The following is a 24,550-nucleotide window of genomic DNA, read 5'->3' as shown; positions in this document are numbered from 1 at the left end:
GCGCGTTGAACTTGTATACGTGTATGCGTTGGAATTCAGTCTTTGGAGCGCTGCGCTTGAAGCTCTCGCTGATGGAATCTGTCCTTAGGAAGAATTCTTTAGGGACTACGTGGTCTATGCGGCATCCTACTAATTATGAGGCTTTTTTCGTTACCGACAGGCAACCGACAGCGAGCTATGGACAGAAAAATGATAGGTGTAACGTTAATAGATCGGAAGCGGGCGGAGTGGATGAGGGAACAAACGCGGGTTTATGACATCCTAGATGAAATCAAGAGGAAGAAATGGGCTTGGGCAGGGCATGTAATGCGAAAGCAAGATAACCGCTGGTTCTTAAGGGTAACGGAGTAAATTCAAAGAGAAGGCAAACGTTGCAGGGACGGCAGAAAGTTGGGTGGGCGGATGAGATTAGGAATCACAACTGCGGGCAGCTCAGGCACACGCGCCTCGGCACCTTACGTCGTTGACCGAATTGATTTCTTTGCGCAGATCGCTGCTCATCGCTCGGTGAAAAATTCCATCTTCATGGCTCTGCGATAACTTCGTCACCTTGAGCTGGAACCATTATCAACTTAGCAAGGTGGAATCTGCTATCACAAGACCGGAACAGGACGGAACCACGTCACAACAAGTGGGCGTGAACTTCCGGGGCAAGCCTTCATAAGCAAGCTGCGTTCCCGGACCTCATCACAACTGCGGGCAGCTCAGGCACACGCGCCTCGGCACCTTACGTCGTTGACCGAATTGATTTCTTTGCGCAGATCGCTGCTCATCGCTCGGTGAAAAATTCCATCTTCATGGCTCTGCGATAACTTCGTCACCTTGAGCTGGAACCATTATCAACTTAGCAAGGTGGAATCTGCTATCACAAGACCGGAACAGGACGGAACCACGTCACAACAAGTGGGCGTGAACTTCCGGGGCAAGCCTTCATAAGCAAGCTGCGTTCCCGGACCTCATCACAACTGCGGGCAGCTCAGGCACACGCGCCTCGGCACCTTACGTCGTTGACCGAATTGATTTCTTTGCGCAGGTACGTGCTTTTCCTAAGTTTTTACCGAGCGCGTTCCTGAGCTGCCCTGCGGTGTTTTTTTTTATTGCCTTGAGATGGGTGATAAACAGCCATCAACTATTAAAGAAGTAGCAAAGATGCTCTCAGAACTTTCCACAAAGTTTGACGACCACAAAGCTAACGTTGTGACAGAACTGCAAGACATCAAACAGTCGCTGTCGTTCATAAATGAAAAATTTGAAGAATTCAAGTCCACCGTAGAAGACATGAAGCGGGAACAACAGACACTGAAAACAGATAACGATCTTAGAGCAGCCCTAGAGAGTGCAAAAACTGAGATTGTAGAGTTAAAGCAGTATTCCAGACAACAGAACATCGAAATCAAAGGACTACCCCTCAGGACTGACGAAAAACTTGCTGACGCCTTAATGCAGTTTGGTGAAACGCGCGGTGTTCCAATATCCAGCTCTGATATTGATGTGATTCATCGCGTACCCGGAAAGGACAAGAAAAAGCCAAACGTGATCGTGAGGCTCACATCTCGCTCCGTGCGTAGCAGAATACTACACGCAGTGAAAAATATCAGTTTGTCTCCGGTAGACTTTGGCTACGAAGGCACAGACACAGTCTATATTAATGAGCACCTCTGTCCTGAGTATAAAATATTGCTTGGAAAAGCAATTGCACGAAAGCGAGAAAAGGGCTGGAAGTTCACCTGGGTCGCTAATGGAAAGATCCTTGCTAGGAAGGCCGAGAACTCGAACGTGATTCAGATCCGTTCCGAGGCTGACTTAGCTCTGATCTGTTAAACCAAAATCGACAGTAAATCATGGACAGTGTGCAGCTACCAAACCAATTTATGAAAAAAAAAATGCATGTGCCTCTCTGCTTCATTGCAATGTTCGAAGCTTGAATAAGAACATAGATAATGTCTGCTGTCTAATGGCTGAGCACTCATTTACGTTTGACTACATAGCCGTTTCTGAAACTTGGCTACATGAAGGGGAATTCTACAATATCCAAGGGTTCAATTTTTTCTCCTGTAGTAGAAAAACTTCTACGAGAGGCGGTGGAGTTGGCCTATACGTAAAAACATCGTTGCATTCCTCGCTTCTTCCTGTGTTGACAAATTCATATTCTGCTGGTTTTGATTTTTTGGTTGTTCAGTGTATGAACTTTACAATTGCTGTCGTATATCGTGCTCCAAATAGTTCTCTATCACTCTTCCTTGACCATTTTGAATCGCTGCTCACGAACTTATCTAATCCAAGAGTCAAAGTATTAATCTGTGGTGATTTAAATATTGATTGTTTAAGTGATAACAGCGTGGTATATACTAACTTATTACATTCATATGGCTTCAGTGATGTTGTTATGGGCCCTACACGTGTGACTCCCATTTCTTCGACGTCATTGGATCATATACTCTGCAATTTCGACACATCATCCAGTTTGAGCTCCATATACAAAGCATCCGTTACAGATCATTATCCTGTTGCGATATTTTTTCCTCTGGAACAAGCTGCCCCGGGTAAAACATCTGACCCCCAATGCAGCATCGATGTTATTCAGTTGAGGGAATGTCTTCAAGCGGCAGATTTTAGCTTGATCAACTCAGCTGATGTTAACGACCTATACCAAGAATTTAACGACAGGCTAACCACGACAGTTTTACAATCTTCTACACCTCAAATCAAAAGATACTATAGTACGCCTATCTGTCCCTGGATGACACAAGCTATTATGAAACTTATTAAGGAAAAAGATCACTGACATACCAAATGTAAACAAAAGCGAGGTAATTCATATTACTTAGTAAAGTTTCGGAGAGCAAGAAACTTAGTTACTGCTGCCATAAGGTCCCGCAAGAAAGAGTATTATTCCCAATTAATTTTGAAAAATGCCCACAGTACGAAAGTCACGTGGCAGATCATTAACTCTGTTATTAAACCCGTAGCAAATCGTTTTATTATGCCTGACATAGAAATCTTGGAGATCTCCATTGAAAATCTAGTTACAACGTTCAATATATATTTTTCCACTATTGGTGCAAGTATAGGCAATACTTGCCCCTGCACTGAGTACCTCCCTCCTCCGCAAAATATTGTAGTGACCTTTGCATACCATGATATTACAGTGGATGAGATTGTATATACAGCTAATCATTTTCCATCGAAATTATCTACTGGATATGATGCGTTGCCTCTATTGCGCTGAAAGAATGCATTGATATCTTATGCGAGCCACTTGAAAAAATCTTCAACTTTGCCTTCTATTCCTCCACCTATCCCGATCTGCTAAAGCTAGCTAGAATAGTACCGATTCACAAAAATGGTGACCGTAACCACGTTGAGAATTACCGCCCAATTTCCATTTTAATCTGCATAAACACAGTTTTTGAAAAACTCGTTGCAAAGAGAGTGAAAATATTTCTCGAGAAAGAAGCCTTGCTGTCTCCTCAACAACACGGCTTTAGACCAAACAGATCAACTGGTACGGCCGTCATATCGCTAACAAACACGATCAACACTTTCCTAAATGATAATAAAATAGTCTTAGGAATTTTTTTGGACATTAAGAAAGCATTTGACACTGTTGATCACGAAATTTTACTGAAAAAGCTGGTGCATTACGGGTTTAGAGGTATTAGTTTAGAATTCTTCAGAAGTTATCTCAATAATCGGCGGCAAATGATCCAGCTTAGTGGTGTAAAATCTAAATTTGAAACAGTTACGGTTGGTCTGCCTCAAGGTTCAGTCCTTGGTCCGATTTTTTTTCCTTGTATATTAATGACCTGCCGCATTTCACACAAAACTTCGCTGTTTTTATGTATGCTGACGACACTGCTCTTCTAAGTGCTCATGAATCTACAACGGAACTTATTAGCACCGCAAACCGAGAATTGGAAACTTTGTGTAGCTGGTTTATTTCAAATAAACTTGTTGTAAATGTTAATAAGACAAAATGCATAATATTTAGGGGCTCCAGAAAAATAATACATGAAAACCTGCCTTCCGTGCAATGGCTGGGAACACCTATTGCACTTGTCAATAACATCACTTATCTTGAAATAATTCTAGATGAGAACCTACACTGGAAGCCATACATTCAGGCGCTTTGTAAAAAGTTAGCTGCAGCATGCTTTTCACTGTACAAATGCCGAGATTATTTTGGTAATGACATACTCAGAATTATTTATTTCTCAATTTTTCAAAGCCAGTTATCATATTGCATTGAATCATGGGGCCACACCTACCGATCTTATTTGGAACCACTTAGGGTCTTGCAAAAAAGGGCAATTCGATTCATTTCACATTCAGGATACAACGCCCACACTGCTCCTCTTTTTAAACAGATGGATATACTGCCACTACAATCATTACTTGAATACAGGACTGTCTTGACAATACACACATGCCTTAAAGACAGTTACCCGTTACACTCATCGCTATTCTGTATCCCACCACTATGCACTCGCAACGCCACTCATAGAAATTTTCTTCTTCCGAAAACGAAAAATGTCTATGGAGAAAGAAGGATGGCCCATGTTGGTACTAAGCTGTATAACAAGCTTCCAAGTGAACTCAAATATTGTAAAACGTTTCCTGAGTCATTGAAAAAATATTATAAACAATGAGTGAAGCCAGCGTTTTTTCTTTTCATGTATTTTTGTGTGTTTGTATGTATTTGTAAAAGAGGCTTGGTGCTCTGAATATTGTTGCTCTATGTGCCCATTTATGTATTTCTAATTTCATATGTATGTAATTAATTTTTGTTATGCCTGCAATTTTCTTTGAAACTGAATTGCATGGATCCCAACTAGCTTTTAGCTAGGGATCCAGATGTTCTCAGAAGCATGCCTTGTATGAATGTTGACAAATAAAATTGAATCAATCAATCAATCAATCAATCAATCAAAGTTTGCGGGAACACGTTGGCCGCAGCTGGCAAAGGACAGGGTCAATTGGAGAGACATGGGAGAGGCCTTTGCCCTGCAATGGGCGCAGTCAGGCTGATGGTGATGATGATGTGTCGGGACCCTTAATGATTCTATTCCTTTGTGTTACTTTTAGCATGGTTAGATAGTTTGTTTTCCATTTTATCCGTAACGACACCGAGAATATCTCAAGGACACCGCACTCACGACATAGAGGACACTTCTGTAGTGTTTATGCGTGTGTCTTATAGCCAGCGCGCTCTCACGTGTCGCTTTTTTAGTGACCACTTAAAGGTTCTCACGTTTCCCGTCGATGTGAGAAGCCTCCATTCCTACCAATGAACTCGGACAGAAGGCGCCACACCCTTATAAAAATGGTCTATAGACAGTCTATAGACTTCTTATCTATACTAACTTGTCTTCCTATAGATATTTCCTTTTGTCTATTCATATTTCATATCCATAGACTATCCCTAGCCAAGTCTACTAAAAGTGTATGGCCATAGATAAATATGCAGGATATTTTTTTTAACCATTTACAGATTTAAAAAAAAAGGCGCTGACAGTATATATCATGAACGCCGCCTTCACGAAATGTGTATTCGGCTCGGCGGACACAAGATAAGGTCATAGCGGTGAAATTTATTTAATTATTTAGCCAAATTTCGTTCATTATCTCTTTAACACCTCACTTTACGCTGCATATTGCAATCGCAATATTGAAGACTGTAAAGACTCAAAGCTAATACAATTCGCAGCATGTCCCTAAGTGCGACAGATATTGAGATGTTCGTGATTGAATTTTCAGCCTTTTCGGATCAGAGCCGAGAACTGAACGCTCAGAGTGCGCCGGAAATCCTGCCCATGATACTACGTAGGAAATTGACGAATTGATGATGACAAACGACGGCACCAAGGCTAGCTCCGAATGCGGCAGGCAGGCGCTCGAGAAGAGCACATAGTCACTGCCTCCGTGAGCAGCACGCGCTCTTTTTTCGTCAATGGCATTGAACTTAGAAGCACGTTTCCTGCCGTCAGCGGCTTCGAAAAAGCAGCACGGCGATAACGCAAAAGATTTCCATTTCCGCTGTGGCTCGGACAAGATAGGACCGGTGGCTTATCGGCTTGCGATTTATTATTTTAATCGGAATCTCCGCTGGTCCGCTGCCGGATGTCGATTCTGTTAACAGAACGAACAAGATTGCTGCAAACCTATACATATGAACTCTGAATGCGTGTTGGAATGGCAGGGCAGCTGCAACCGCGATACTCGTTGCCGAGAATGTGCGGATTGTTGTCGCCTGCGTAAAAACGAATGGCAACGCTCGCCTCGCCTCAAGACTCTACGCCTCCGAGAATCCTGGAAGCCCGGTTCCGCCACATACTATGTTCGCTAAAATGCACAAACTGTTCCGGACCAAATGATCTGTGCTTCATTCAAGGAAGGCAAAGGGTGAATAATTCCTGAGTGAAGAATTCGAGTTAAATGTTCTCGCCTAAGTACGTGCATACTCTAAAACCGGCATCCGTCAAATCGTCTAGGGCGTTGGATTCCCCTGATATTAAGTCTGGAGCGTGCTCAAGAAGCATGGTTTTTATCATTACCATATATCGCTGCATCAGGATCTCAGCGAAGGCAATTATAAAAAGCGGTATGAATTCAGCAACTGGGCGTTGATTAAACGTGGCGAAGACTCACACTTTTTTAGGAAAGTTCTGTGGACGGACGAGGCCCACTTCTGCCGTAATGGGGAAGTCAATGTGCACTATGACCACTACTGGTGTGATCAGAACCCGCATTGGCTCCGGGAGCACCACCACCAAGTCCGGCGGTCAGTGAATGTCTGGTGTGGCATTTACTCAAATCGAGTAGTGGGGCCGTACTTTCTGGAAGAAAATCTAACTCGCAAAGTCATACACGGCGAACATACTAAGTGGTGCTGTCAGCGATTTCATGTCCGCGTTAAGTCCACGGCTCGTGGTTTCAGCACGACGAGGCGCCTGCGCACTTCTCGTCGCGTGCAAGGGATTGGCTCGACAGCAACTTCCCCGGTCAATGGATAGGGCGCGGTGGAATCATGTTCTGGCCACCTAGATATGATTACGGCGGCCGCGGTTTCCACTGCGACTGCGCGGAAGTAATGGAAAATCAAACTCAGCGACGTAAAAGTGGATTTCCAGACAGCCGGAAGATAACGCCTCAGTGTATATAAGCGTGTTGCTTCAAGAGCATTAGTTTATCTTGAGGACACTGCAGTCGCATGTCGTCGTTTCGCTAACCAAGACAATGCTTGGTGGTGCTGTTTCGCCTGCAGTCTCCAGCAGCGTCCCGTCGGTCACCGGAATCGCTCAAGGCGCGTCCGCAGCACAGGATCCCGACTACGGTCGCCTTCCAAGAAAGGCATGGATCACCATACTGCACAACCTCGATGTGCAGTCGCGGCTCTCCATCGCTGCATTGGGACCAGAGTTTGCCATCCTCAACTACAGTGGCGAAGCTTTGAGGATGGTTCGGTGCGGCGCTACCAACGCTGTGGACGACCTCACAAGAACCCTTGTTTTGCACCGAAGTCAGCACGTGCGTGTTCTTTGCCTCACCAACTGCTTCCTGAGCGACCAGAACGTCCTTCTAGAATGCGTAGCAATGTGTGGGCAGTTGACCGAGCTGCTCTGCGTAGGATGCCCTCTCGACGCGCGAGAGCTCTTCCGACTCATTGCTCAACGCCTCCGCAAACTTGAAAGGCTGGAGTTCTCTCTGTTCTTCAACCCTTCCTTCGTAAACAAGCCACACAGCTCTTACTTCAGCCGTGGCGAAGCCTCTGAAGCAAGAACACTCCCCCTCAGGTATATGTACATCGAGGTGCATTCCACCTATAGCGCGGCTTTCAACACCCTGTTACCTTTCCTGGAACAGTGTCCCGATTTGAACCGCCTTCATGTGCACACAGTGCGTGGTGTGCACGCGCTGATAGTTCCGAAGTGCGCGCTTCTTGCAAAGGCTGCATTTGACCGCCTCCAAGTGTTCACCTACACCACTGACGAGAGGGTTGAAGAGTTCAAAGGAGGTCTGAAATTTGAAAACCTATTCATCGGGATGATCACCGTCTGCGGGAATGCGGAGATCTGTGTACAATCTTTACAAAATCCATGGTCTGTAGGCGGCAGATCCAGTCTACAATGCGACCCTGCGCATGCGTACAGGGCGAAGCAAATTCTACTGACTATCAATGCTACCGCAGAAACCGCTAGCAGACTGAAAGAAATAGCGGAAAACGCCTGCTGGAGCCACGTCCGACGTCTGGCGGTGGTCGCTGTATCCAAACCTCCCGACTACCCGTGGAATCCACCCGTGACCTGCGCCCCACGAGAGAGCAAGGACGACCTCGTCAACTTTTTCCAAGTCTTCAGGGCCATCACTGAACTTAACCTCAACGCCTTCCACTTCTCCAAAGAACTCGGCTTCTCCGCCATTGCCGAGCTGTCTCGTCTACACCAACTCCGTGCCCTGTCTCTGGCTCCGTGCGCTCTGAGGGGCAATGGCTTCTCGATGGAACAGCTTGGGTTCGCTTGTCCTAGACTGGAGGAACTGGACTTGCGCTCGAACCTTATTGGTGACCCTGCATGGCCTTGTTTGTCTTGTCACAGAAAGGAGCCATTTGTGTTCACCCTGCAAGGAGTAGTTGTGTTGCGTTGGTTAGCCCACCTAGTTAGGGCCACAGGTCTTCAATCTCTGACCCTGTATAAAGTGCCAAGACTGCATTCCTTCAACTTCCTGAAGGCGTGCCGTGTCGCAGAACTGCGTCTGTCTGCAGTGGACGCTATGAGTGTCGCCCGGTTAATAGAGCTGATAGGACTACTGTGCGCCAACCCCAACCTCAGTAAGCTCACCATCGAGCACACGGAGCTAGCCCTAGACTCCTGGAGACTGTGGGCTCAGCTTTCGCAGCTGAGAAGCTTACAATTTCTCAGCCTCTTTTCAGAGTGCCGAGCACCGCAGACTGTTGTGCAGAACTGCGCCACATCATTGCAGCGCAGTCTTACTTTGCTGGAAGGGTTGCACGTGCACCTCATAGGACCCACGTGCATTACGTGGATCAGGGCCAGAGCGACGAGTCAAAGGTTGAGCCACAGTGTTTCCAAGGCGCCTCACTTCCTGAAACTTGAGAACCGCCCCTGCTTCCAGCAGTGCATGTCGACCTTTATCGGACTACAGAAGCCCAGATACCGCGGCTGGTGCAACTTTTAGTGTTTTAAGTGACGACGGACAGCGTCCCGATGAATCAACGACAACTCCGAACCCTTTAAGGTTTACCTCTGGGAAAGGCGGCCTCCAGTGTTTTCTTATGGAAATGACGAAGCCAGTAATAAATTTGGCGCTGATCTGCCTTCAGGTGTTTTTCTTTATTGCTATATTTTTTTGGAAACCATATTTCTGCTATTATTGGGAGTCGTATTTCGATCTTTCTGGCAAAAGAAGCCCTTTGGTGTCCTGCCATGAAACGATTAGACTAATAATTTTCAATTTGTCAACAAAAGAAATTAAAAAGTAGACAGAAATGCTGTCTTACGATTTCCTTAGTACCGGTCGCTTTTAGCTTTCTTCTACAGAACGAAGGAAGACATACGACTCGAAGTTATTCTTGATTACATATATTAAGATGAGGATAATAATTCAGTTGCCGTGGGCATATTCTTTATCAAAATTACGGCATATGTCCTTTACGAATATGTCAACACAATGGATTCGACGTTACATTCGCAAGAGGCAGTGTAATTTTCTTGGCGAAATGATGAACCTTGTCGAAGGAGTGAAACAGCACAAAGACGATGTCAAACAAATGAACACGAAACGGGGCGCGGTGGCGGAACACTGCTGGTCACGTGACAGCAAAATTGACCTCGAGGCAATCTCTGTGCTGGACAACCAGCCTCGTCCACTCGGAAGGCTCTGACTTTAGCCATAACATATTCAGCAGACGCGGAGCAAAGTTAAGCAGAAAATCAAAGCACCGCAAACAGTAACTACAGAGAAAGAAAGAGAAAAGCACGCGGTGAATACTACCAACTGAAGTGCGGCTTATTTGCGTCAGCAATATATACCGACGGGAGAAAGGAAATGACTACACACACTGCATGCGCTAAACAAATAAAGAAAATGATTCGGACACAGATCGCAGATCACCTCCGCAGGTCAACTACAACCATTAAGCACATTCGACGCCAAGTTCGCTAGGCATTAGCTTCGCAGTGTACTGGACACGCGGAGCACACCTGAGGGAATCGTTGCCGAGCATCGTTATATTTTTACTTATTCTGTTTCGCGTAACCACATTTTTCGCGGAAGGCTTGGTATACCAACCCTCTTCGCGACCTTGACAAGTTGGTCATCCCGGCATTCGCAGCCTTATGGCCCGTTCGTTCAGCGCTTGCGCATTGAAAAAAAAAATGGCTGAGGCTTAGCTAAGGTTAAGCCTAGTCAGATGCGAAGCATATTGATGGCTAGGCTTGGTAATACATGGCTTTCCTTGGTTGACGTTCATCCCACTCTTCATCGGTCTCTGTGGCACGCTGAATCTTTCGCTTCTCGTTCAAATCAGCCCTGCTTCTAGGCGGCATCCCAACACCTGGCCGCCTCGTAAGTGCCCGGAGAGCGAGGCAAGCTCAGCTTTATACCGCTGCTGTAGCGTCACGTGGTCAGCTGCAGCGGCTCTGATGTGGAGCCTCCACCGCCGCGGCCGACCGCGCGAGCCGGCAGCCCATCTCTCCTCTGCTGTGACGTCATGTTGTCACGTGGTCAGCCGCCGCGCCTCTGATGTGGAGCCTCCACCGCCGCGGCCGACCGCGCGAGCCGGCAGCCCATCTCTCCTCTGCTGTGACGTCATGTTGTCACGTGGTCACGCTAAAGGTCAATGGTAGCTCCACCGCCGCGCTCGACGGGCTGTAGTGTAGCTCTAGTAATATGCTTCGCATAAAATCATGGACATGCCTGCGAGGCACCCCTGAATACAGATAACATAACTGCATGCTCTCTCTACTTTACCACGAGTAGCTGCGCTGCGAAAGGCGACACGCGGTCCGCTTTACCCATCAGCGGCTTAGGCAGATGCTCGCCAGATATCGATGCGGCACCCGGCGCCGGTTCTACCCTACGTACGAAGCGCGTAAGGGAGGAGTGACGGCGCAGAGATGCCTGCAAGGGTGAAAGAGCGAGGGTGTGCCGTTAGGTTGCGCAGAACGCAGTTTTGCCGCGCTTTTCCGCGTCTCGCAATATATTGATCGCGACAGTACTATTGGCGTCAAATGAAATGCGAACACAGCAGCGTGTGGCCAAAGGTCCATTTTACGCCCTCTGCCTGCAATCATCAGAGATAGGCGCCCTCAACCGGTTTGCGATAGCTTTGCTTGTGTTTTATTGGACATTCGTTTTCTCCCTTTGCCACTAGAGCGCCCCGTGCATTATTTCCACCGAACGCAACTTGCGCAGTGCATTATACTATATCACTGGTGGCAACGGCTGTCGACTCTTAGCTCCCTGGGCTGAAGGGCGTTGATTTTGCTTCAATCCGCGCCGTGTTATCAGCGTCTGGTTGCGCTTTGAACAAATAAAGGCCTACCGGATGCGTGAATCAATAAATGAACGAAGGCCACTTGTATTCAGCATGATGGCCAATGGATTAAAGTGATCCTGCCTCATATGTCAGGTCGGCATGCAGATATGGCAGGAAAGGCACACCTGGTGTTGTCGGCTCTCCAAGTTCGCTGACGCATGGTCCCAGTGAGTGAGAATGTTGACTCGTTAGAGAACAGCACACAGCGGCAGTCCTCTGTAGTCCATGATGCATGCTCTTGTGCAAACACTAGCCTTCCTTTTCTATTTGCTTCTGAGACCACTTGGTTCTGTGAAGGTACAAGCTTTTACTTAACAGCCTCGTGTAGATGAAGTCTTACAGTTGATGTGTTGGCACACAACTGAAAAACATCCTTTAAATAACGAGCCGTAATGTTGGGTGTGTCTGCTGCAGCGGCCACACTAAGCAGGTCTTAATCCTTGCCTGTAACACGCGGTCTGTGCCACGGAGCAAGTTTCCGACTCGTCCGTCACCACAGAATGCCTGGAAGATTCTGGTAACTGCAGGCAGTGCGCGACCTGTTTCCTTTGCAATGACGCGTTGCTGCACGCCGTGACGGCGAAGAGAAATGATTCGCGCGCTCTTTTCAGGTTCCACGCTAACGCGTAAGTAGTCGAAAGCATTTGACCTTTTCCGGTGGCGATAAAGTTGCGCTCGCTACATGGAACAACCAATTCAGGAATTGTCGCGTTGGACACCGACCGGAATCCGATCGTCTTCTTTTCTTTTTTTCACTGTTAGCATCGTAACCAGACGCTGACAACACGGCGATGATGCAAGCGAAATCTAAGCGCTGCAAGCCAGATAACAAACAGCGCTCGCTTATCCCACGCGGGCCACAGACGGCGACGCCAGTGAAACCGCCCCGAGCAAGTCGAGATCGGTGGAAAGCGTGAGTGTGGCGCCCCAGTTGCAAAGCGAGAAAATGAACGCAAAAGAAAACAGAAGCAGCACTATCGCAGACCGGATGAGCATGCCCTATCCCTGATGGCGACAGGCGGACGAAGTAAACAGCACCTTTTACCTCGCGTTCTGGGACGGTATTACGAGTTTTTGTCTCAATTTTGAGACTCTGACGTCAAAATGACGACACCGCGAGATGCCAACCCCGGAGTCAACCAATCAGCGGTGGCCAGTGAAGTCCCTAGCTAGAGGCCATCAGCTGATTCGACGGCTGTCCTTTTATTTCACACATTACGTAAAATCAAAGTACTGTGCAGACGTCTTAAGTGCGCGGAAAAATCTATTTAAAGGCAGTGATTGCTACGGGTCTGCCGAGGTCAATTTGCAAGGAGCGCTTGGCTCGAAAACCGGCGAAGGCAGCTTTAAGGCAAGTTCACACTGGCGAGTTGCAAACGTCGCACTAGTATTCTAGGCGACCGATTTCGGTCAATTAGTTACGGTTTGCGAAGCACATGTAAAGCGGGGAGTGAGCGTAACAAATCGATTTAAGCCTGTCGTGCGACCTCCGCGACTCGCCAGTGTGAACTCACCTAGCCTGCTATCGATGGCAAAAGTGCTCCAAGGGCGATGCGTGATTCTATTTATTTTTGTTCAGAAAATACCTGGCGACCATGAATAATCACACTGCAGCAACTGCCGAAATACGGAAGCAGACCGGTGCAGCTGCTGGGAGCTTGCAATCTCACTGCGGAAATTAAGAGCCGGCACGCCCGGTCATGCGGCAACAATCACTCTTCCGCCTCGTAACCAACTCATGCCGCCCGCTTCGAGTTAAGCACTTGATATTCGTGTCGGTGTTGTTGCCGTTCCGTTCGGATGATGCTCGGATGACGCCGCCGTGGATACTGCGGTGGCGAAAGTTTATGCGAAGGAAGTCCTCCTTCGCCGCCGCCTTGTCTTGGGGGTCTCGCCGGAAAGCGCGCACCTTCTGCGACTTAACTTTGACAGTGGTCTCCGCAACTCACCGCAAACACTTGCTCACAGTCGGTTGGGCTACGCCGACGTTTACTTCATTTCCTACGGTGTCTTCAAACCCACCGGCGGCGAAGGCGCGCACAGCACTTGCCGCTCCACTGACCGCGCACTCACCCGCACACCTCCAAGTTCAACGGCGAGTTCGTCGCACACAATTATACTCCTTCCTATGTCAAAACGTCGAAACAACTCGTCCGGCACGTCAAAACCGTCTTCATGCACCCTCTTACACCGTTGCTCGCGCGGCCACCGGCGATGTAAACAACCGCCATTTTCTGTCTCAAGCGGTTTGAGACCACTCGTTCCAATCCCGAAAAATCGTCTCAATCGGCTCGCATAATTAGGTAAGCAACGTCAACACTTCTGCACGTTTATGACGTCGGCCGGTGACGCAAAAAACCAATATGGCCGCTGGTCACGGCCGACCAATAGGAACGGGGCAAATGAGACATGGTCTCTTAGTGCGTTGGCATGGTCTTCTTAGTGGGTCCCTCATTGCAGCGGTGGCGATACCGCGTTTTGGTTCCTTTTGAGTCCGCAGATTGGAAAGGTCACCTCCAACCTGAGGCAGACACCGTTCACGAAGCACCGCATTATAGCTGACGCAAGCCAGCAAAAGTTATGTCAGTTATCCTCTGCCACGTACTGATGACTCCCTGGAACGGCAGCGTCGCGCCGCACACTTCTCATCGCTAGATTTACACAGTGGCTATAGGTAAATGTATAGGTGGGTGAACAGTGTCGGGAAAACACCGCCTTTATTAAGCCGGCAGGTTTTCTCGAATTCCGGGCGCTCCTCTTGGGCCTGTGCTAGGCTCCTGCAGCCTTTCAGAGGATGACGGACACCACAATTGCCGATCTGAAATGACAGTCACGCCTCATGTATAACTGGATGACGTCATTTTCTCCGACATGTTCGAAGAGCACCTGAGGCTCCTGTACGCTGTGTTCGACGCAATTCGTTCGGGCGGCCTTTCCCTCAAGCCCGAAATGTGCCACTTCGCTTTCCAAGGGAGTTTGTGGGCCACATCGAGAGCGCCATGGCAGCTAGCCCGGACCCCGATAAGTCAGCCGTCGTCTCCGCTTTTCCTGTACCAACCGATAAGCGAAGTGCGCGCAGTTTTCTGGGTCTGTGCGCCTATTATCGGCGTTTTGTGCAGAACTTCTTCCGAGATCCCTGAAAATGCCTGGAGATTGTGAGGGCAGTTACCAAATTTTGCCCGTATTCAAATGACCGCCCTCTCAGAGTCGTCAGTGACCCCCACTCACAGGGTTGCCTGGAAAACTTCAAAAATTCCTCAGGACGACTTGCACGCTGGAGCCTTGGACTTCAAGAATTCGATGTCATCGTCGTCTATAAGTCCGGGATGAAGCACAACGATGCCTATTGTCTATCTCGCGCTCTTATCGAGACAATCAGAGCCGACCTCGAAGACTATTCTGTTTTTCTTGGCGCCATCTCCGCGTCCAGTCTTACACAACTCCAAAGAGACGACAGTTAGCTACGGCCCTTCATTCAGTATCTTGAAGGATGCGCTCAGTATCCTGAAGGACGCTGTCAGTCGCCCCCGGGAAACTTCTCGCGGGCACTGTCGTCGTTCTGTTTGTGAGACGGCGTTCTGTATAAGAAGAACTAAAGCCAGACGGAAGCTGTCTGTCTGTTCTTCGTACCTACGGCCTTTCGTGACGAAGTCCTGCAATTGTGCCGTGATGACCTATCTTCTAGTGACGTGGCTTTTTGCAGAAAAATTACCCGAATACTCCAAAGGTACTACTAGCCCATGGTTGCTGCAGTAGTCAAGCGTTACGTGAACGCTTGCCGTGAGTGCCAAGTTGCAAGACGCTGCCGACTAAATCAGCCAAACTACGACAGCTTACTGATACGCCACAGATAAGTCCTGATAAGCTTACTGATAAGGCCCCTTCCAAAAAGTCGGCATAGTCTTACTCGGCCCATTACCGGCGTATACTCTGGGCAACCGGTTATCGCCAGCGACCACATGAGCATATATTGTGAGACTAAGACTCTTCGCTGCGGTACCGCAGATGAAATTGCGACTTTTTTCATTCAAGACATTATGCTTCGTTACAGTGCCCCCCGCGATCGCACAACTGAAAGGAGGACATCATTCACCTTGGCCGTTACGCCGGAGGTTATGCGAATGAGCTGCTGAAATCACCGCAAAACAATCGCTTGCTACCCTCAAATGAACGGGCTCACCGTACGGCTCAACAAGCCGATCGCAGAAATTATTTCCATGTATGTCGACGCGGGCCACCGCACCTGGGACGCCATAATTCCTTACGTCACCATTGCATACAACACTGCGATCCAAGAGGCGACGCGCTTCACTCCCGTTTGCTTAGCGACTGGTCGCGAAGCCACAACAATGCTGGACGCAGTGCTGCCTTCCAGCCAGTACCAACTGCATGAGTCACGCCGAGGCCGCCCGCCAACTCGCTCTACAGCGAATCCGGCACCAGGTAGCAAACGACCCTCGACGCTCTAACCTCTGCCAGAGAACGTGAGTTACCAGCCCGGGAACAATTAAGTCTGGCTGTGGAGCCCAATCCGCGCGCGAGGGCGCTCTGAAAAGCTTCGACGCCGATATTTCTGCTCCAGCTCAGTTATTCCGCAGCCCTTCACAACGGGCTGCATGCATAACACCGATGCATAAAACCTAGCCATCGAGATACGACGGGGCAGTCATTGGGCGCATTTGTTTTTCAGTCCCGGACTACTTGCGGACTCGAGTCCGGTATTTGTTTTTCTCGGGCAGCCCGAAAGCTCCGCCCACCTGCTTGTATCGTCATAGCAACGCGTTCGTTTTTAGCCTATGGCAGTCCGCGGGCTGCTTGGGGCTGCTGATAAGGCAGCAGACGATAGCTGCGCACCGCGCTGGCAGCCATATTAAGTTAGACTCCGTGTGCATTTTGAGTGCTTTTCGTGTTCCTGGAGGTCGATATCATGCGTTAAACCTTCACATGAGCTCCGTAGCTCCTCTCTGAGCCATCGCAAGACTTTTTGTTCTTGCATCTTCGTTTATTTTCTTGAAATCCACCGCACACGGACGCGCGTTCGGAGCTGCGAGCGCGTATTGTTTGCTCGTGTCGTAGAGAGGTTCTTGTTCGCTTGTTTTGCCACATGCTGTCTGTACGCTTACCTGAAAGCATCGCAGGTGAACCACTCGTATACTGGAGCAGCTATAGAGCTTGTTGTCAACATTTTTGCGGAGGCTTTCGTTTATCCGCCTTTCCGCAACGAGTTGGGCTACTTAGTGCGAACTTCGCCGCAAGCAGTAGCGGCGAGCATACCTCCGAAGCTGAGTTCTGTAATGCACCTACGCTAAGCTGACAGTACAGTCTTTAAATCGACTCAGTATCATGATCGAGCGCACGGCGTTGCTTCGGCGTTGCTTCGGCGTCGTAGTGGCCGTGGCTTGCATCGTCTGCTAGCAGATGACAGCGTTCTTGTACGGTAACCGAGGGGGAGCCCGGCTCTGGCGCCGAGTTCGAAAGCAGCCTATGGCAAGTAGGTCATGTGACCATGACGCTTTTCCTGTCCGAGCGGAAGCCGAGACCTGCCAGCAAGTAGTCCGGGACTGGAAAAACCATGGAGTTCCTTCCTCCATGGGAAAAACAAATGCGGCCATTAGTTCACGTCTTTTGAAATCACTTTGGATGAAAAATAAAGCACAAGCAAACAACTTGCACACCCTTCCTTTCTGGGCCGAGCCAGAGCGGAAAGGGAAATTTTGAGCGTTATCACCGTGATGCTTTTTCGAAGCCGCTGACGGCAGGAAACGTGCCTCCAAGTTCAATGCCAATGACGAAAAAAGAGGGCGTGCTGCTCACGGAAGCAGTGACTATGTGCTCTTCTCGAGCGCCTGCCTGCCGCAGTCGGAGCTAGCCTTGGTGCCGTCGGTTGTCATCATTTCGTCAATCTCTTATGTAGTATCATGGGCAGGATTTCCGGCGCACTCTCAGCGTTCAGTGCCTGAATCGAATCCGAAAAGACTGAAAATTCAGTGGCGAACATCTCAATGTCTGTTGCACTTAGGAACATGCTGCAAATTGTATTAGCTTTGAATCTTTGCAGTCTTCAATATTGCGATTGCAATACGCAGCGTAAAGTGAAGCGTTAAAAAGGATAATTAACGAAATTTGGCTAATTAATCAAGTAAATTTGACCGCTACGCCCTTATCTTGTGTCCGCCGAGCCGAATATACATTCCGTGAAGGCGGCATTCACGATGCTATCAGCACCTTCTTTTTAAAAATTTGTAGGCGGTTAAAAAAAACACCTTGCATAGATAGTCTACATACTATCTATAGGGTTTGCGTTGCTTATAGACTTTGTTTATAGGCTATAGGATTTGTCTGTAGATAGTCTATAGACTTTATAGACAGAAGTTTATGTACAGTCTACAGACTCTAAAGATTTTTTGTATGGGTAGTGCTGAGAGCCGCTGACGTCACATGGGCGGCTGGTCTCTAAAGTGCACGGAAAAGTCGCTTGAGAGAAACAAGGGAGCGTTAGATTCATTTGTGAATTCAACACGTCGCTTATACTCAAGCAAAAATATAGGTAAAATTAGACTAAATGCGTAACTCAGTCTTTGTGAAGAACGGTTAGTCCTTGGGAAGGCCAACTGTGGATGGTGATCCCTTGGTGTTCTTCTTAGGGGGAACAGCGCAACAAATTCGGGACACCCAAGGCGGGACACACAGAAGACAAGCGCTGTCTCCCCTTCTGTGTCCCGCCTTTGTTGCGCTGTTCCTTCTAATATGAATACTTACCAACTCGCCCAAATTTCAGCTTTACCCAATGTGATCCCTTGGTGATCCCATGGCTGTTCTCTAACAGGCTAATGGCTCTGGCAACGCAGATAATTCGCAAACGATCAATTTTTGTCCCAAGCTTAATACGGCTTACGCAGAACTGTGCAACGTGGCTGAGGTGTCGGCAGGTTGCGCTTTATAAGGTGGTTCAAAATCCCTACGACATTAGAAATTAACAGCAAATATTAGCTTCGAGCAACCTCTCCGTTAGGCGAGGAGGAAATCGGAGCGAAAGTAGCCGCTGAGACATTTCCGTCCTCTCACTGCCTTTCGTGTTAGTTTAACATTTCGAAAACATCTACGGTCCTTTTCAGTGACTCTAAGTCATTGTGAGGCCCTCCCCCCCTACATAAAAAAAAAAATGTGGATTTAAATCTTCCATGGTTGAAAGAAAGGGGCAGCAACCGTCCCCGTCTCGATGAATATCTGGGTGAAGAATGCATAAAAAGGCAAAAAAAAATTCACTGGGACACCTTATTCCTTTACGTGCTATGCGATAGCATTAGAAGCTATTGATGTCTTTACAGGAAGTGACGTCAGTTCTGGTCTGTTGACACCACTTCCCTCCAGCCAATGGGAATGCTCCAGTTTGTTGACGTCCTTCCTTCCAGCCGATGGGAATGTTTCAGTCTAGTGACGTCATTTCCTTCCAGCCAATGGGGGAATTTTTTGACCGACAACGCATTGTGGCTATATGGGGCTTTTAATGCTATCGCATAAAAGAGACTCCGTATAGCAATGCTGCGACGCAGCTTGCATCGAGAACTGGGGCGATTATATCGCAGTGATGGGAATGGCCAAAACCATTTTGTAGCAGGCCTTGTAGCAGGAAAATATTCGCTTTGTAGCAAGCGTCACTTGTTTTGTAGCAAGAGCCGGCATTTCCGAAAAAAAAAGCTTAGAAGACAAATTTATAGTTTATTTGTAACAGCATACATCAATGCAATGCAATACAGAAACACACAAAGTGTATATTGACTAGCACTGGTAATCATTACCATGGTAATTGTACCGCAAGACAAAGAAACATTGTCTTCACCAGCAACAAAGAACTGAGACCGAAGTACTCAAAATATTAAAATAAATTATGAGTGTAAACAGGAGCAGCCACTGAACTAAACCTGCTTTCGAGAAAAAAAGGAACTGACCATCTTGGATTGCAGTAAGCATGTATGACAACCCTTCGCACAAGAATCAAGAGAAATGAAAGGGAATTAGGCATGTGCTTTAAAAATACTGATATCAGATGGACAGGCCTATGTTCCTTTCTTTGAGCCCTTATTAAAGGCAGCCAGATGAGAGACACTATCATTCATTTTTTCCCTAGCTTGGCTCAATATTGCCTGGCCACTCGCAATGTCACTGAAGTTCTTCAGCTTCATGCCCCGCTCAATCAGCAATTCAGCATTTCTGAACATGTGCTGCGCTTCATCTACCTTCTGTTTCGCTTGTGCTTTAGACAAGCTGGCACTTGCTAGCACTGGATCCGCACCTGCACGTGGCCTTTTCGACTTCTCTTGTTCGCAGGCAATGCGCTCTGCATACCGTTTCGATGCGCCTCGAACGGCCCTAATGACATTTGGACAAATTGAAAGCTGGCATGGGTCACTGTTGTACCTTCTGGCAAATGACATAATCTGGCGAATACCATTCACGCTTGCCAGACAAAGGTTCGACCTCTCATTCAAAACCCTTGTATTCTGGCTGAAGCCTCGCTCAACATCAGCGTTCCCATGCGGAAGCGAAAGAAGGGCCTTGACAAGCTTAGTCAAAAGCGGATATTTTCTCTCACCTTGAGCGCCCTTGATGATAAATATATTATGCCAGTATTTGTCAAGTGGCCCATCAGTGCCCACATTCAGCGCTTCAGAGCTTAAGAGTGTCACCTCATCAAGGAGAGATGAAACTTGGCTAGGTTGTATCACTTGAGGCGCACATTTTGCAAGATATCTGAACGATTCTGCTGAAGACTCCTGGGAGTGGGTGTTTGGGTGCAAGCACCTGAGGTGCTGAAGTGTCAAATTCTGAAGAGGAAGCCTTGTCAGAAGGTACTTTGAGCACGCTATGTAAAATGACCTAGCTCCTAGTCGAAATTCAGCTTTCTCTGAAGCAGACCAAGATTTCATAGCTTCCTCAGTATCTGCCCCAACTACTATGCTTTCCTTCCAATTCTGCGAACTTTCGACATCAATGGAAGCGAGCTCATGTCCCTGTTTCAACATGAACACCTGAGGCCTCAGAAATCTGCCCAAAATTTTCTTCAACATCATCACCATTTCATCATAAAGAACATGCAGCAAAGGTTCACTCTTTTGAAACAGCGTCAGAAATCCCACAACTAGGTCACCTGCATTCTTCACAAACAGAGCCTTTGCGTAGAAACTTTTGTCATTCAGGTTTCTGTTTAGTCTCGCCCTCATGCTACCTGCAGCACGCACTGGTTTCTGGGAGTCTAGGATGCTCTTTAGGGCAGAAAACTGCTCGACTAGTCTTTCCACGGCTGGTACAAGAGACAACCAGCGACAGTTGACATGACGCAAAAACACAGTTTCAGGCAATCCAAGAGCCTCTTGTTTTTCTTGGAGCTGGGCACTTTGCACCGAAGATGTCTTGAAAAAGTAATACACGTCACTGACTACAGTTTCAACTTCACTACCAAATGAATCAAGAGCACATGAAAACGCGTTGTGCACCTTGTGCAGCGAGCACTCTCCGATTTCCATTAAGGGGCCGTTTTCCTGGGTCAATTTTTTCTTTAAACACTTCATTACATTTGGACCATCACTGAAAAATGAAAAAAACCCTGCTCGAGGAATATTTTCAGTGGCTTCATTTACACATTTCAAAAGGATATCAGCCGTTGCCCTCCCCAAACGAAACGACTGCAGGTGCTCGACCACTACTCCTTTTTCAGCACCAGAAAAGTAGCGCACGAGAACATCAAACTGCTGGCACCGCTGTTCTGGCAGTGGTGTTTCATCTACACTGATACTGTAAAACACACCAGGACGATTCAGTTCCTCATGCACAAGTCCCTTGAAATAAGGCCCAAGCCCATCTGACACAACGTAAGACACTTTTTTCCTACTACAGGAGAAGTCTTTAGCCACCTTTGAGTCGGGAAACATCAAGCGATGAAGGGGTGTAGCCGTATCCGCCCATGAGTATGGGAGACCTTTTATCGTCAATGCCAAAACAAAAAGTGCTTCGCTAGCTGTGACACGGTCTGCATGGGTCATCGTGCCTGTCGATGAAAAATCCAACGATGCTTGAACAGCAGCTGGCCTCTTCAGCCTCCCGTCAGGGCCCCGAAGCTTGCTGGTCAGCTCCAAGTGCTTTTTACTCTGTGAATGCCGTTTCACTGCTGTGACACCATGCTGTGAGCAGTTGATTGTCTGGTTACAAATAATGCAATAAGCATTTTCTTCCCTTTTTCCTGGTCTGCACCACACCTCGAAGCAATCTCCATTGCAGTCGACATCTTTCAATATGCCAGAGTTAAATTTGCTGTTGCGTCCTGCAAACGATAAATAATAATGTTAGTTTGATGAAATAAAAAGCTGTTATGCAAGCAATATGATCCTGTAAATTAGAGAATAATTGTAGAGTGCTTAAACATATTCTAAAAAAAAAATAAAGACCCAGGAAACACTACGGTTCTTTTCCCACAACAGTCATGGTTAACAATTATACACTTCATTCAAACGTGGCAGTACAAGTTATAGAAACACGTTCCTCGATACAGAACTGAATATTAAAAATTAACTTTAACAAAATTTCAATGGAGGCAAAATTCCAGAGGGCCGTGCGATGTCAGTGCACGTTAAAGATACCTAGGTGGTCGAAATTTCCAGAGCCCTTCACTGCAGCGTCCTTAGGTTGTAGCTGTTGCACTAATAGCTGCAAAAGTAGCTTTTTCAGGGCTTTCAGAGCACCTGAGCTGCACATACCGGCAATCTTTCCTGCACTAATTTGATGAATAAACGTTAATTTGGATAAACGTTAATTTGAACACGTAAAAACAAAAGAGCAGTTTGTTATAAATCCAGAATAAGCAAAGTGCCAAAAATTTGCAGCTCACTAATTGCAAAGTATTGAAGGCTTCTGTCTAGATGTTTGGCAGAGCAAGCTCCATTCTAAAAACCGGACACGTGTAATTATAAAAGCAGTACCACTTTCGCCGACAAAGAGCGCACCTGCTTTGAGCGCGCGATCGCGCTATCATGCAGTCCTCGACCGCCGAGGAAGGGTGGAGGCTTTCTCCCACGTATCCCTTACCCGCCCGTTAATTGCTGCCCTGAAAAACGACCTTGTTTCCCCTTACTTTTTGAAAGCTTCCGCCGTAAATTCGCGAAGCCTGCCAAGCTTCGACAACAGACAGGGCCGTCAGCGCAGCGCCAAAATCGTACGAACGTAGCGGGCGCGCCAGAAGACGCTTGTTGCTTCATCGTATAGCCGGAAGGCTGCAAAATACCGCGTTCCGTGGAACTTTCTTTCATTTTCGCCTCGGAAGTTTTTTTTAATTACGGCAGCAACACGAGCACGAAGGCCAGAAGGCCCACCAACTCCGTGAGAAATGTACGGCGTCATATACGTCCGCGGTATACACTTTATTTCAGAAGCCGCTACATAAAACTTCTTAGCATGAGTTCAGTGCTCATATCCATATAACACTTTCAGCTCAAGCTGCAAAGGCACCGCTTTAAGGACGTCTTTCAATCAGCCAAGTGATGTCAGGAAAACGCATTCCGTAGGCTCCGCAGCCGGACAATCCGAAACTACCAAGCGACCTCGCATGCCGAGTGAATAAAGGAGCGCGTGAATGGCCCGGTCGCCGGCGAGTTTTATGCATTTCGTGCCGCAAGGTTGTTATGGGCAGCCCGGACGTCACTGTAGCTTTATTTCAACCACGGAATTCGTAGAACTGCGGATGGCAATATGAAATTACTGAGCGACGTTACACGGCTGCCCAGCACGCCACGTGCTCCAGGGCTTTCGAAGCTGATACTAGCGTAAGACGAACGCCACAAAACTACAAGTACTCTTTCATAAAAAGTAAACAAACCGGGAATTAACAGCACCCTCTCTTGCAGGCTCAAACTACCGCGGTTCTGCAACGTGCATCCACCGCCATTCGCTCAATTTGCTACTGTTAAGTCATGTTCAGTTTCTAAATTTGAACCCCGCCACACTGACTCATCAGCTCTTATGTCCAGAAAGACTCATTTGAATAAACTAAAAGGCGCAAAAAACGAGAAAAAGCTTACCTTTCAGTTTCGAGAGCGCCATCGTGACGCCGCCACGACGCCGCTGAAACCGCTGAAACCACGCAGTCGAGGCGAACGAGCGGCGGGAAAGTGCAAGAGCGCGCACCGACGCGCCAAGGCCTAGCCACGGCCCACTCCACCAACTACTCGCCTCCGGTGCCGGCCCACCGGAAACGCTCGGAGCTCGGACGCGGTGGAAAGCGTGACGCGTTCACGACACCCTCACTCAGTCACACTCTCCCATCAGAGACGAAGTAGACGGAGCACCATGCGGAGCACTCTAGACGAAGACTGAGAACTGGATCGTATTGGATTTTACCGGCTACTCTCAGACTTCAATGGCGGACAACAGTCGCAAGCATAGTTCCCTCACAGGGCAGTACCTGACGTTGGCGACGGCTCGTTTTGGCGCAGCTTTGGCGCAATTTTGCAAAAAGGCCCCTTTTTGGAGCAGCATGTAGCAGCTTTATCGAAATGGCGCAGATTGGCGCAATTGGCGCAGCATTCCCATCACTGATATCGGGTGAGACGCCGAGACTCCCAACCTTCTTACGTTCCCCCATATATCTCTGTCTCTTTCTCCTATACTGTACATCTAAATGATGTGCAAGGCATGCTAAAGGGTTAGCAATACGCGATGCTCGTGGATTCATGTATGCGCGTTGTTATAGTGGAGTGCACCGAAGACCTGGTGAGCTGCCGCAACGGTTACCGCTGCGCCAGCACCGACCAGCTGTGCGACGGTAAGGACGACTGCGGAGACGGGACCGACGAAGAGGAATGCCCCGCCTCTACCAACGGCACCACCAGCGTATTCCCACCGGCTGTGTACGTATATATTGAGAACTGCACACTTGTATGAGAAATCTGCTCAGCGTAATGTACTGCGTCTTTCAATGGAAGCGAAGAAGGCGGCAACCCTTAA

At 47.9% G+C, this 24,550-nt stretch overlaps 1 protein-coding gene and 1 long non-coding RNA gene across 3 annotated transcripts in view; one reads left to right on the top strand and one right to left on the bottom strand.

The window, feature by feature from the left end:
* LOC149365573 (serine protease 30-like) overlaps positions 1 to 24,550 on the top strand; it is a 45,805-nt gene that overhangs the window by 7,263 nt on the left and 13,992 nt on the right. For both annotated transcript variants that reach the window (XM_089544331.1, XM_089544325.1), the window contains exon 4: positions 24,297 to 24,453. In XM_089544331.1, coding sequence (XP_089400457.1) covers positions 24,297 to 24,453 — 157 coding nt within the window. The remainder of the gene's footprint in view (positions 1 to 24,296; positions 24,454 to 24,550) is intronic.
* On the bottom strand, positions 19,263 to 24,136 carry LOC149365574 (uncharacterized). Its single transcript, XR_016282997.1, has 2 exons — positions 23,626 to 24,136; positions 19,263 to 21,875 (listed from the first exon to the last, which is right to left on the bottom strand). It is a non-coding gene; the product is annotated as an uncharacterized LOC149365574 (long non-coding RNA).

Source organism: Amblyomma mixtum, chromosome 1 (genome assembly GCF_055824585.1).
Source record: "Amblyomma mixtum isolate Tamu chromosome 1, ASM5582458v1, whole genome shotgun sequence".
NCBI classification, from domain to species: Eukaryota; Metazoa; Arthropoda; class Arachnida; order Ixodida; family Ixodidae; genus Amblyomma; species Amblyomma mixtum.
The sequence above is the reverse complement of the archived record's forward strand: the minus strand, read 5'-3'. Positions and strand labels throughout refer to the sequence as shown.